We start from the raw sequence: 14150 nt of genomic DNA on the forward strand, positions 1-14150 counted from the left end.
TTTTTGTTTTTGTTTATTTTTGGTGAGTTTCTTTTGAGGTCTTTTTGTGTTTTACCTACCACCTTTTGGATTTGCCATTTTTTGTATTTTAGGATTTTTTTCTTTATTAAATACACCGTCTTAAGTACTGCTGTGTCTGCCTCATCTTCTGGGTTCTGCTGTCTATTCGTGGCTCAGTGGGTTAAGTGACTGTTTCTCACTCCGGAGACCCAGGTTTGTAACCGGGTCCTGACAGAAACACAGAGCCAAAAATGAACCCAGAGGCAGCCAGTTCCCAGGACCTTTTTGCCACGCTGTCCCACCACCAGGAGACTGTCCAACGCCACGAAGCCGCCCTGGTTCAGCAAGAGGCCTTAATGGCTAGACATTCTCATCTTCTGTCGGAGATGCTGACTTCCATTAAGCAAATATCTGATCGACTTACCCCGGCAACAGTTCCCGTCCCAGTACCTCAAGTTCACGTACCCATGGCAGTTAACCCCCTGGCTGAACCTCGTCTTCCACCTCCCCAACGGTTCTCAGGTGATCCAAGTGCTTGTAAAGGGTTTCTCACTCAATGTTCTCTCTCCTTTGAGCTGCAACCCTCGTCGTTTCCCACCGACCGGTCTAAGATCGCATACATCATCACCCTGCTGTCGGAAAAAGCCCTGGCCTGGGCTACTGCTGTGTGGGATGCCCATAGTTCCTGCTGTGCCAGCTACTCTGCCTTTGCTGAGGAATTCAAACGAGTGTTTCAAGGCCCAAGCAGTGGTTCTGACTCAGCCAAACAGCTCCTGACTCTCCATCAAGGTTGGCGCAGCGTGACGGACTATGCCATCCAGTTCCGCACGGTGGCAGCAGCGAGTGGCTGGAACAACGAGGCGCTCACGGTGTGCTTTCTGAAAGGCCTTTCCGACACTATCCAAGATGAACTGGCCACTCGGGAACCACCGGACAATCTCGAGTCCCTGATCAAGTTGGCCTCACGCATTGACCAGCGTCTGAGAGAGAGAGAACTCAACCGTAGACCTCTAGCCCCTATCAGTCCCAGCTCCGAGTCCCCACCTTTATCATCGCTGGCTCCACCGGAACCCATGCAGATTGGACGCATCTCCCAGGCTGAGAGAGACCGCCGGATGAGGGAGCGACGCTGTCTATATTGCGGCAAAGCGGGCCATTTCCGTTCCACGTGTCCCGGGCTCCAGGGAAACGCTCTGTCCCGTACAGACCGGGGGGAACTGTAACGGGAAACATAACCTCCTCCCATCCGTCCAACTCCCGTCTGCTCATTCCAGTCACCCTCTCCTGGGACAACCACAAGCTTCACCTTCAAGCCTTGGTAGACTCTGGAGCCGCAGGTAACTTCATGGATGGTGTCTGGGCGAAGGAGAATGGCGTTCCCTCTGAGCCTCTAAGTGACCCCATGAGGGTTACTACATTGGATGGAAGCCCTTTGGGATCTGGACTTGTCACTCATGTCACTACCTCCTTGAGACTTTCAGTTTCACAACACCAGGAATTGATGAACTTTCATTTGATCTCCTGTTCCGAGTTCCCTCTCGTCCTTGGATACCCCTGGCTTCACAGCCATAACCCTCACATCGACTGGTCTGTGGGCACTATCAAGCAGTGGGGTCCTACGTGCCAAGCTACTTGTATTTTCCAGAATTCCCGAGTTCTACTCCCGAGTCTTTAGAATCCATCGACCTGACCCGAGTTCCCGAGTGTTACCATGACCTCAAACTGGTGTTTAGCAAACAGAGGGCCACCATGCTACCACCCCATAGACCTTACGATTGCCCCATCGACCTGTTTCCGGGCACTTGCCCCCCAGGGGTCGGATCTTTTCCCTATCTCCACCCGAACGAGCTGCTATGGATACCTACATCAAGGACGCTCTGGAAGCAGGCCTCATGCGTCCATCCACCTCCCCGGCGGGAGCAGGGTTTTTCTTTGTGGCCAAGAAAGACGGTGGATTACGTCCTTGCATCGACTACCGGGGACTCAATGACATAACCGTCCGTAACCGTTACCCGCTACCCCTTATGGCCACAGCCTTCGAGCTGCTCCAGGAAGCAGTTGTTTTCACTAAGCTTGACCTGCGGAACGCATACCATCTTGTGCGGATCAGACCTGGTGACGAGTGGAAGACCGCTTTCAACACGCCTACTGGTCACTATGAATACTTGGTGATGCCCTTCGGCCTGACCAACGCCCCAGCGGTGTTCCAAGCGCTCATAAACGATGTGCTTAGGGATATGCTTAACATATTTGTGTTCGTTTACTTGGATGACATCCTCATCTTTTCGAGCTCCCTTCAAGAACACACTAAGCATGTCAGACAAGTACTCAAACGCCTCCTGGACAGCCATCTGTACGTTAAGCCGGAAAATGTGAATTCCATTCATCCCGAGTACAATTCCTGGGATTTGTAGTGGAACCCGGTCGAGTCCAAATGGACCCCAGAAAGGTAGGGGCGGTAGCGGATTGGCCCACCCCCAAATCCGTTAAGGATGTTCAGCGTTTCCTGGGCTTCACAAACTTTTACCGCAAGTTCATCAAGAACTTCAGTTTGGTGGCAGCTCCTCTCTCAGCTTTAACCAAAGGTGGCAATGCAAGGTTTTTTTGGGGAAGAGAAGCTGAGACGGCCTTCCAAGGACTCAAGCAGCGCATCCTCTCTGCTCCCATCCTGATACTACCGACTACGGATGAACCATTTGTGGTGGAGGTAGACGCATCAGAGGTTGGTGTTGGAGCTGTCCTGTCTCAGAGGGGTGAAGACAAGAAGCTTCATCCGTGCGCTTTCTTCTCACACCGGCTTACCCCGACTGAGAGGAACTACGATGTGGGGATCGTGAACTCCTAGCGGTTAAGATGGCATTGAAGGAATGGAGACACTGGCTCGAGGGGGCTTCTCACCCGTTTCAAGTGCTTACGGACCACAAAAATCTGGAGTATATCCAGCAGGCGAAGCGATTGAACTCTAGACAAGCTAGATGGTCTCTTTTCTTCAATCGATTCCAGTTTATCCTCACCTATCGGCCCGGGTCGAAGAATCTCAAACCGGATGCCCTGTCCCGAGTCTACGCTCCTGCCATTCGAGATGACACGGACATGCCTGTCCTTCCTGCTGCTAAGATTGTGGCTCCGATCTCGTGGCAAGTTGAGGATACCGTGAGACGTGCTCAAGCTAGCGAACCGGACCCTAAAGGAGGCCCTGCCAATCGGTTGTTTGTCCCCAAGGCAGTGAGGACTCAGGTCCTTCTGTGGGGGCACTCCTCTCGCCTCACCTGTCATCCGGGCGTAGGTCGCACCTTGGAGTTCATCCAGCGTAAGTTCTGGTGGCCTACCATAAGAGAAGACGTTGCCACTTTCGTCAATGCCTGCCCCGTGTGCTGCCAGGGCAAATCTTCTCACCTCCGCCCTCAAGGACTCCTTCACCCTTTACCTGTTCCCCACAGACCCTGGTCCCATATCTCATTGGACTTTATTACTGGACTTCCTCCATCCCATGGCAATACTACTATCCTAGTCATAATCGACAGGTTTTCAAAGGCGGCCAGGTTCGTCCCTCTGACTAAGTTACCTTCTGCCAAGGAAACGGCTGAGTTGGTAATTAATCATGTGTTCCGAGTCTTCGGCATTCCTCAAGATGTGGTTTCTGACAGAGGTCCCCAGTTCGCCTCAAGGTTTTGGAAGGCCTTCTGCCAACTCATGGGGGCTTCTGCCAGTCTATCTTCAGGGTACCATCCGGAGTCCAACGGCCAAACAGAGAGGATGAATCAAGAGCTGGAAACCACCCTCCGATGTATGACTCGTGACAACCCGTCCACATGGTCATCCTTTATTGTTTGGGCCGAATACGCGCACAACACCTTGCGCTCCTCCTCCACTGGTATGTCCCCGCACGAGTGTCAGTTTGGCTATGCTCCTCCATTGTTCCCGGACCAGGAGGCAGAAGTCAGAGTGCCTTCAGCCTTGAGGTTCGTCAGACGCTGTCGGCTTATGTGGAGGAAGACCCGTCTTAATCTGATGCGTTCCTCACAGAGGTATCAACAACAAGCCAACAGACGTCGCCGTCCCGGGCCTACCCTGCGCCCCGGCCAGAGAGTCTGGCTCTCCACAAGAGACTTACCTCTACGGGTGGAGTCTCGCAAGCTTTCCCAAAAATACATCTGTCCCTTCAAGGTTGCCAGGAGAGTTAACCCAGTTTCTTATCGCCTACACTTACCCAGATCCCTTAAGATTAATCCCACATTTCATGTGTCATTGTTAAAACCTGTTGTTTTTCTCCCCTTGTCCCGGCAGACAGACCTCCCCCTCCGCCTCGTGTCATTGGAGGCCAGCCGGCTTATACCGTCCACCGGATCCTGGATTCCCGCCGGGTGCAGCGGTCCTGGCAGTATCTGGTGGACTGGGAAGGCTACGGTCCTGAGGAGCGCTCCTGGGTTCCTGCCAAAGACATCCTGGGCCCTGACCTCATTCGTCAGTTCAGGGTCCTCCACCCTGAGAGAGCTGGTAGGAACGTCAGGAGCCGTTCCTAGGGGGGATTCTGTCAGGATTTGGCCAGGGTTGTTCCGGGTTTTGGTCAGTAGATGCCCCCATTGTGCTTTTTGTCCCTATGTTTTTCCCTTGATCCCCATTATTATTTGCACCTGTGTCTCGTTTCCCCTGATTGTATTTAAACCCTTTGTTTCCCTCAGTTCTGTGCTCTGTGTTTGTATGTTAGCACCCTGCCCTAGTGTTCTGTGTGCTCTTGTCGATTCCGGGTGACGTTCTTGTGGTATTCTGTTTTTTGTTTTTGTTTATTTTTGGTGAGTTTCTTTTGAGGTCTTTTTGTGTTTTACCTACCACCTTTTGGATTTGCCATTTTTTGTATTTTAGGATTTTTTCTTTATTAAATACACCGTCTTAAGTACTGCTGTGTCTGCCTCATCTTCTGGGTTCTGCTCTCTATTCGTGGCTCAGTGGGTTAAGTGACTGTTTCTCACTCCGGAGACCCAGGTTCATAACCGGGTCCTGACAGGCACAGCCAGAAGAGGACTGGCCACCCCTCATAGCCTGGTTCCTCTCTAGGTTTCTTCCTCGGTTTTGGCCTTTCTAGGGAGTTTTAGCTTCTACACCTGTATTGCTTGCTGTTTGGGGTTTTGGACTGGGTTTCTGTACAGCACTTTGAGATATCAGCTGATGTACGAAGGGCTATATAAATACATTTGATTTGATTTGATGCTGTTAAATACAGAGAAATTCTGGAGGGAAACCTGTTTCAGTCTTCCAGAGGTTCACCTTCCAGCAGGACAATGACTCTAAGCATACTGTTAAAGTAACACTTGAGTGGTTTATTGGGAAACATTTAAATGTCTTGGAATTGCCTAATCAAGCCTAGACCTAAATCCAACTGAGAATCTGTGGTAAGATTGCTGTACACCAGCGGAACCCATCCAACTTGAAGGAGCTGGAGCAGTTTTGCCTTGAAGAATGGGCAAAAATTCCAGTGGCTAGATTGTGCCAAGCTTATAGAGACATACCCCAAGAGACTTGCAGCTGTAATTGCTGCAAAAGCTGGCTCTACAAAGTATTGACCTTAGGGGGTGAATAGTTATGCATGCTCAAGTTTTCTGTTTTTTTCTTGTATTTCTTGCTTGTTTCACAATAAAAAAAAATATTTAGCATCTTCAAAGTGGTAGGCATGTTGTGTTAATCAAATGATACAAACCCCCCAAAACTAACTTTTAATTCCAGATTGTAAGGCAACAAAATAGGGAAAATGCCAAGGGGGGTGAGTACTTTCGCAAGCCACTGTATAGGGCAGCAGCCCTATGCAGAATCTGTTTTTCAATCTCTCCATCCCAGTTTTGATGCAGCTGTACTGACCTCGTCTTCTGGATGATAGGCAGTGGCTCAGGTGGTTGTTGTCCTTGATTATCTTTTTGGCCATCCTGTGACATTGGGTGCTGTAGGTGTCCTGGAGGGCAGGTAGTTTGCCCCTGGTGATGCGTAGGGCAGACCGCACCACCCTCTGGAGAGCCCTGCAGTTGTGGGCGGTGCCGTTGTCATACCAGGTGGTGACACAGCCCAACAGGATGCACTCAATTGTGCATCTGGAAAAGTTTGAGGGTTTTAGGTGACAAGCCACATTTTCTCAACATCCTGAGGTTGAAGAGGCGCCTTCTTCAACACCCTGTCTGTGTGGGTGTACCATTTCAGTTTGTCAGTGATGTGTATGCCGAATGAACTTGAAGCTTTCCATCTTCTCCTCTGCAGTCCTGTTGATGTGGATAGGGGGGGTGATCCCTCTGCTGTTTCCTGAAGTCCACGATCAGCTCCTTTTTTTTTTATGTTGAGTGAGAGGTTATTTTCCTGGCACCACACCTTCAGGGTCCTCACCTCCTCCCAGTAGACTGTCTCGTCATTGTTGGTAATCAGGCCTACTTCTGTTGTAGTATGGCGGCCCATCAGGAAGTCCACGACCCAGTTGCACAGGGCGAGGTTCAGACCCAGGGCCTGGTGTTGAATGCTGAGCTGTAGTCAATGAACAGCATTCATACATTGGTATTCCTCTTGTCCAGATGGGACAGGGCAGTGTGCAGTGCGATGGCGATTGCATCATCTGTGGATCTATTGTGGCGGTAAGCAAATTGAAGTGGGTCTAGGGTGTCATGTAAGGTAGAGGTGATATGATCCTTGACTAGTCTATCAGAGCTCTTAATGACGACAGAAGTGAATGCTACGGGGCGATAGTCATTTTGTTCAGTTAACTTTGAGTTCTTGAGTATAGGAACAATGGTGGAGGGAGAGATTGAATATGTCCGTAAACACTCCAGCCAGTTGTTCTGTGCATGCTCTGAGGAAGCAGCTAGGGATGTCGTCTGGGCCGGCAGCCTTGCGAGGGTAACACACTTAAATGTCTTACTCACATCGTCCACGGAGAATGAGAGCCCACAGTTCTTGGTAGCTGGCTGCGTCGATGGCACTGTGTTATCCTCAAAGAGGGCGAAAAAGGTGTTTAAGCAAGAGGTCAGTGTCCGTGACGTGGCTGATTTTCCCTTTGTAGTCCGTGATTGTCTGTAGACCCTGTCACATACGTTGCGTTTCTGAGCCGTTGAATTGCGACTCCACTTTGTCTCTGTACAGACGTTTTTCCTGTTTAATTGCCTTGCGGAGGGAATAACAACACTGTTTGAATTATACTACAGCCAATGTGTTGGTAGAACTTCGGTAGAGTTTTCCTCAGATTAGCTGTGTTAAAATCCCAGACTACAATAAATGCGACATGTGTTGTGTTGTGTAGTGGCTTTGCTGGCATGCATCCCCCCAATATTTTTGTTTGCCCCCCCCCAAGATGTACATGCTAAAATCGTCACTTGTCAGTATAGATAATCTTTGCTACCATGGATTTTTGGAAAGATATATATCATGACGTTGGCCTGTTGGGGGAGGTTTATGACCCCGTAAATACCTTTCCCCCTTTCTCTCTCTCTACTTTATGGAGTTGACTCTTGGAAAGCCTTTGTTAACATAGAGAGTCTGGTAACATCAAAAGGTGGGAAACGGAACCATAATCCAACCAGTTGAAAATATGAGTTGGTACTTAATGAATATGATGTCAGGTCAGTTGTTGTCTGAGACATTACTACTAATGATAGTATGTCATAAACTGTATCTTGGAAAGTCTACACATTCTAGTTATCAGATTCACATGGAATTGTTGTGAAATGTAAATGTTTAAATAGGAAACTATTTGTGATAAGATTAAATGTAATTTAAACTTCTTAATGAGAGAATGGTTTGTCATAAAGTAAACTCAGAGGGGGCTGAGTGAACAGACATTGGTTGTAAACTATGAAACACGTCCTTCTATTTACCACGATATAAGCCCGTTGACAAAAATCAAACTTTGTGTTCCAAGGACGAGAGGATGACGGTCCCTATGTTGAAAAGGCTAAGATATGAACCTAACGAAATTAGCATAGAATTTCAACGTGAAGATGATGATCGACACGCCAAAAGGATGAATTTTGACCATACCAGCCAGAGTATAGCATGAGCTTAAAGTATGGCAACTTGGTATGAACTTTAAACTCTTATTCACAACTGTTATTGTGAAGTGGAAACAATGTCTAGGAGCAATAATGGCTCAGCCACGAGTGGCAGGCCAAACAAGCTGACAGAACATGACCGCCGAGTACTGAAGCGTGTAAAAATCGTCTGTCCTCGGTTGCAGCACTCGCTACCGAGTTCCAAACTGACTCTGGGAGCAAGGTCAGCACAATAACTGTTATTTGGGAGCATAATGAAATGGGTTTCCATGACCAAGCAGCCGCACACAAACCTAAGATCACCATGTGCAATGCCAAGCGTCAGCTGGAGTGGTGTAAAGCTCGTCGCCATTGGACTCTGGAGCAGAGGAAACGTGTTCTCTAAAGTGATGAATCATGATTCTCCATGTGGCAGTCTGACGGACGAATCTGGGTCTGGCGGATGTCAGGAGAACGCTACCTCTCCCAATGCATAGGCTAGGCCCCTTAGTTTCATTGAAGGGGAATCTTAACGCTACAGCATACAATAACATTCTAGACCATTTTGTGCTTGCAACATTGTGGCAAAAGTTTGGGGAAGGCCCTTTTCTGTTTCAGCATGAACATGATCCCATGCACAAAACAAGTTCCATACAGAAATGGCTTGTTGAGATCGGTGTGGAAGAACTTGACTGGCTGCAGAGCCCTGACCTCAACCCTATTGAACACCTTTGGGATGAATTGGAACGCTGACTGCGAGTCAGGCCTAATTGCACATCATCAGTGCCTGACCTCACTAATACTTGTAGCTGTCCCTGCAGCAATGTCCTATCATCTGGTGGAAAGCCTCCCAGAAGAGTGGAGGTTGTTATAGCAGCAAAGGGGGGGACCAACTCCATATTAATGCCCATGATTTTGGAATGAGATATTCAATGACCAGGTGTCCATATACTTTTGTTCTTGTAGTGTCTTTGATACCATTCCACCAATTCCTCTCCAGCCATTACCACGAGCCCGTCCTCCCTAATTAAGGTGCCACCAACCTCCTGTGATCTACAGAAGTAGTTATGTCCAACGCTAGAGGGCAAGAGGGATGAAGGTATAAACACAACTTTATCCATAGAGCAATCGGCTGTGAAGTCATTTGGCTCCGTCATGAGGAGTTTGTCTGAAGTGAAGTGCAAGCATGCACACACACACATTCTAATCAACAATTATTATTTATTCAGGAATGCTAGACCTTAAAACTGGTATTCATTGCATATCCCAATGAATACAATCAATGAGTATTTTTTAAATGGTTAATTACTGGACTAATGGATTATTTGAAGACTAATGAGCAACCCATAGAAATTGATATTCAAATTATGTTTATTTTTTCCACAGACACAAGATTGAATTCTTTCCATGATCGGAAATACAAGTACATGGAGGTCACCTTCTAGAGAAATATACCCAAATATTAGAAAGAGGTGACCCGTACCTCAGATGTCATACAGAATACTGCAAATACACAAATTGGAATCTATTTACACATATCAAATTAAATATAGTGCTTTGTTCTCATATTCTCAATCTCTCCTGTGAAATTTACTCTCAGAAAATGCTGTAAACCTTAATGTTCAACTCCTATATTTGGCATAAGTTAAACTGTAAAAATGTAATATTTACAAAAACACAACGTACAGTGCCTTGCGAAATTATTCGGCCCCCTTGAACTTTGCGACCTTTTGCCACATTTCAGGATTCAAACATAAAGATATAAAACTGTATTTTTTTGTGAAGAATCAACAACAAGTGGGACACAATCATGAAGTGGAACGACATTTATTGGATATTTCAAACTTTTTTAACAAATCAAAAACTGAAAAATTGGGCGTGCAAAAATATTCAGCCCCTTTACTTTCAGTGCAGCAAACTCTCTCCAGAAGTTCAGTGAGGATCTCTGAATGATCCAATTCTTCACAAAAAAATACAGTTTTATATCTTTATGTTTGAAGCCTGAAATGTGGCAAAAGGTCGCAAGGTTCAATGGGGCCGAATACTTTCGCAAGGCACTGTATATACTGAAATCGTTGAAGTCGGAATTTTACATACACTTAGGTTGGAGTCATAAAGTCTTGTTTTTCAACCACCACATATTTCTTGTTAACAAACTATAGTTTTGGCAAGTCAGTTAGAACAGCTATTTTGTGCATGACACAAGTAATTCACTTATAATTCACTGTATCACAATTCCAGTGGGTCAGAAGTTTACATACAATAAGTTGACTGTGTCTTAAAACAGCTTGGAAAATTCCATAAAAGGATGTCATAGCTTTAGAAGCTTCTAATAGGCTAATTGACATCATTGGAGTCAATTGGAGGTGTACCTGTGGATGTACTTCAAGGCCTTCCTTCAAACTCAGTGCATTTTTGCTTGACATCATGGGAAAATCTAAATAAATCAGCCAAGATCTCAGAAAAAAAATTGTAGACCTCCACAAGTCTGGTTCATCCTTGGGAGCAATTTCAAAACGCCTGAAGGTACCACGTTCATCTGTACAAACAATAGTATGCAAGTATAAACACCATGGGACCATGCAGCCGTCATACCGCTCAGATAGGAGACGCGTTCTGTCTCCTAGAGATAGAGACTTTGGTGCGAAAAGTACAAATCAATCCCAGAACAACAGCAAAGGACCTTGTGAAGATGCTGGAGGAAACAGGTACAAAAGTATCTATATCCATAGTAAAACGAGTCCTATATAGACATAACCTGAAAGGCCGCTCAGCAAGGAAGAAGCCATTGCTCAAAAACCTCCATAAAAAAGCCAGACTACGGTTTGCAACTGAACGTGGGGACAAAGATCGTACTTTTTGGAGAAATGTCCTCTGGTCTGATGAAACAAAATAGAACTGTTTGGCCATGGCCATAATGACCATTGTTATGTTTGGAGGAAAAAGGGGGAGGGTTGCGAGCCAAAAAACACCATCCCAACCATGAAGCACGAGGGTGGCAGGATCATGTTGTGGGGGTGCTTTGCTGCAGGAGGGACTTGTGCACTTCACAATATAGATTTTAATCACGAAGAGAGAACATTATGTGGATATATTGAAGCAACATCTCAAGACATCAGTCAGGAAGTTAAAGATTGGTCACAAAGGTGTCTTCCAAAAAGACATTGACCCCAAGCGTACTTCCAAAGTTGTGGCAAAATGGCTTAAGGACAACAAAGTCAAGGTATTGGAGTGGCAATCACAAAGCCCTGACCTCAATCCCATAGAAAATGTTTGGGCAGAACTCAAAAAGCGTGTGCGAGCAAGGAGGCCTACAAACCTGACCCAGTTACACCAGCTCTGTCAGGAGGAATGGGCCAAAATTCCCCCAACTTATTGTTTGAAGCTTGTGGAAGGCTACCCGAAAGGTTTGACCCAAGTTAAACAATTTAAAGGCAACACTACCATATACTACTTGAGTGTATGTAAACTTCTGACCCACTGGGAATGTGATGAAAGAAATAAAAGCAGAAATAAATCATTTTCTCTACTATTATTCTGACATTTCACATTCTTAAAATAAAGTGGTGATCCTAACTGGCCTAAGACAGGGAATGTTAATTAGGATTACATTTCAGTAATTGTGAAAAACTGAGTTTAAATGTATTTGGCTAAGGTGTATGTATACTTCTGACTTCAACTGTACATATAAGGTAGCCTAAAATAGTTAAATGTTTCCCCAAAAATACTGTGCAATCAAATAGGCAGCTTTCCAAACCTTGACAAAAATCCATTTGTGTATTTATTTCATATTTATCTTTCATTGAGAAATTGAATAGACTATTCTCAATAACAATATTATGAAGTCTCAACTAAGGTTGAACTTATGCAAAACAATATCACAAATTCATAAAAGCTTGCCTTACAGGGTCCTATAACGCCCCAAAATTACTGTACACTTAAACATGTACATTTTCTAAACTTGACACAAACCCATTTCAATATTTGTTTAAAAATGTTGCTTAAGTTGGTCTCACTGAAACAAACAAGTAATTAATATGTTATTACTATAATTACCATTTTACCATGTACTTGTGAATACCTAGTAATTTAAATAAAAGTAATTACTAGAAAGTACCTAGAAATGTCTACAACAGTCAAATAAAAATGCTACGAACTTTGGTAAGTCTACCTGTCGGGTGAGATTATTAAATTACTATACAAGTCTGATCTTAAAGTTTAATTGTGAAATGTAAATGTACTCAACATTACTGCTCAAATATCAGTAAAAATATTCACACCATAAACACTGATTATGTCAATCGATTTTGTGCGGCATTCCCTGTGTCATCTCTTGTTTTGACTATGATGTCACTCTCTAGAATGCACAAAACTCTTCTTGGTTGCGCTCTTCGTGGTTAAGGTACTTGATTACTCGTGGTGGGAGGGGCAGTTTGTTGATGCACCTCAGTCTGTGGAGTCCAACCTGCTGCCGGATCTTCAGCCTACACAGCTGCATCAGTGGACGCGGGGGCGCTGTAAGCCAATGGCAACAGATACGGTAATATGTGACGCTTGTACATTATATAAACAGTAAACATATAAGATGTGCACAAGTCACTCAAAATAAGTGCCTGTTTGGGCATTGGTGTGTGTGGCTGTGTGTGCACGCGTGCATGATATCCCCCTCATCACAGAAGTAACCCCAGCAGCTGCTAGACATGAGCTCTGGGATCCAGGTCACGGCACCACTGTAACAGGCTGGTATTGAACCCTGGTTATCAACCATGCATACCACACATACCGCTACACCAAAATTCTACCTTCTGTTGTGTAATAGACTCTATGAAAAAGGGTTATTTGGCTGTAAGGGAATTCTTAAGGGTTCTTTGGCTGTAGGAGAACCCTTAGAATAACCTTTTTTGTTTCCATTTAGAAACATGTTTGGTTCCAGATACATTTGAAGTCGGAAGTTTACATACACCTTAGCCAAACACATTTAAACTCAGTTTTTCACAATTCCTGACATTTAATCCTAGTAAAAATTCCCTGTCTTAGGTCAGTTAGGATCACCATTTATTTTAAGAATGTGAAATGTCAGAATAATAGTAGAAAGTGATTTATTTCAGCTTTTATTTATTTCTTCACATTCCCAGTGGGTCAGCAGTTTACATTCACTCAATTAATATTTGGTAGCCTTGCCTTTAAAATTGTACACCTCCAATTCACTCAAAGGATGCCAATTAGCCTATCGGTAGCTTCTAAAGCCATGACATCATTTTCTGTAATTTTCCAAGCTGTTTAAAGGCACAGTCAACTTAGCATATGTAAACTTCTGACCTACTGGAATTGTGATACAGTGAATTATAAGTGAAATATTCTGTCCATAAACAATTGTTGGAAAAATTACTTGTGTCATGCACAAAGTAGATGTCCTAACCGACTTGCCAAAACTATAATTTGTTAACAAGAAATTTGTGGAGTGATTGAAAAATGTGTTTTAATAACTCCAACCTAAGTGTATGTAATCTTCCGACTTCAACTGTATAACCCTTTTAAATTCCATGTAAAACCCGCTGTAGAAAGGGTTCTGTTCTACATGGAACCCAAAAGGATTCTACCTGGAACCAAAAACAGCAGCCAAAGAATCCTTAAAGTTTCTAGACAGCACTTTTCTAAGAGTGACTGCGTCTGTGTGTGTGTGTGTGTGTGTGTGTGTGTGTGTGTGTGTGTGTGTGTGTGTGTGTGTGTGTGTGTGTGTGTGTGTGTGTGTGTGTGTGTGTGTGTGTTTGTGTGTGTGTGTAAGAGTGATTTTCTAAGAGTGACTGCGTGTGTGTGTGTGTGTGTGTGTGTGTGTGTGTGTGTGTGTGTGTGTGTGTGTGTGTGTGTGTGTGTGTGTACAGTATGGGTATGTGTGTCTGTGCTTGTTTGCAAGTCTGGGGACACTCACTTGCTTTCTCCTTGATGGCTTCCCAGTCCCCAAAGCTTTCTAGGTGTTCAGTAAGTCTGGAGCAGAGTTTCACATGGCCAACATAATCCAGGAGTACGTCTATGATGGGTCCTGCCCAGCGGTTTATTGCCTGAGTTGAGATTATCTCACAGAACTATTGATGGAAAGACAAAAAGCGATGGTAGGCTATGGTATATTGTATTTTTAAGTCCCCAAAAGAAAGT

General features: G+C 45.1%; 1 protein-coding gene across 1 annotated transcript in view; it reads right to left on the reverse strand.

The window, feature by feature from the left end:
* Positions 1–12336: 12336 nt before the first annotated feature.
* Positions 12337–14150, reverse strand: part of LOC135505844 (ankyrin repeat and SOCS box protein 2-like) — a 36752-nt gene continuing 34938 nt past the window's right edge. The window contains exons 9-10 of the mRNA XM_064925032.1: positions 13927–14080; positions 12337–12512 (exon numbers count right to left, since the gene is read on the reverse strand). Coding sequence (XP_064781104.1) covers positions 12355–12512; positions 13927–14080 — 312 coding nt within the window. The 3' untranslated portion in view covers positions 12337–12354. The remainder of the gene's footprint in view (positions 12513–13926; positions 14081–14150) is intronic.

Source organism: Oncorhynchus masou, chromosome 19, assembly GCF_036934945.1.
Source record: "Oncorhynchus masou masou isolate Uvic2021 chromosome 19, UVic_Omas_1.1, whole genome shotgun sequence".
NCBI lineage: Eukaryota > Metazoa > Chordata > Actinopteri > Salmoniformes > Salmonidae > Oncorhynchus > Oncorhynchus masou.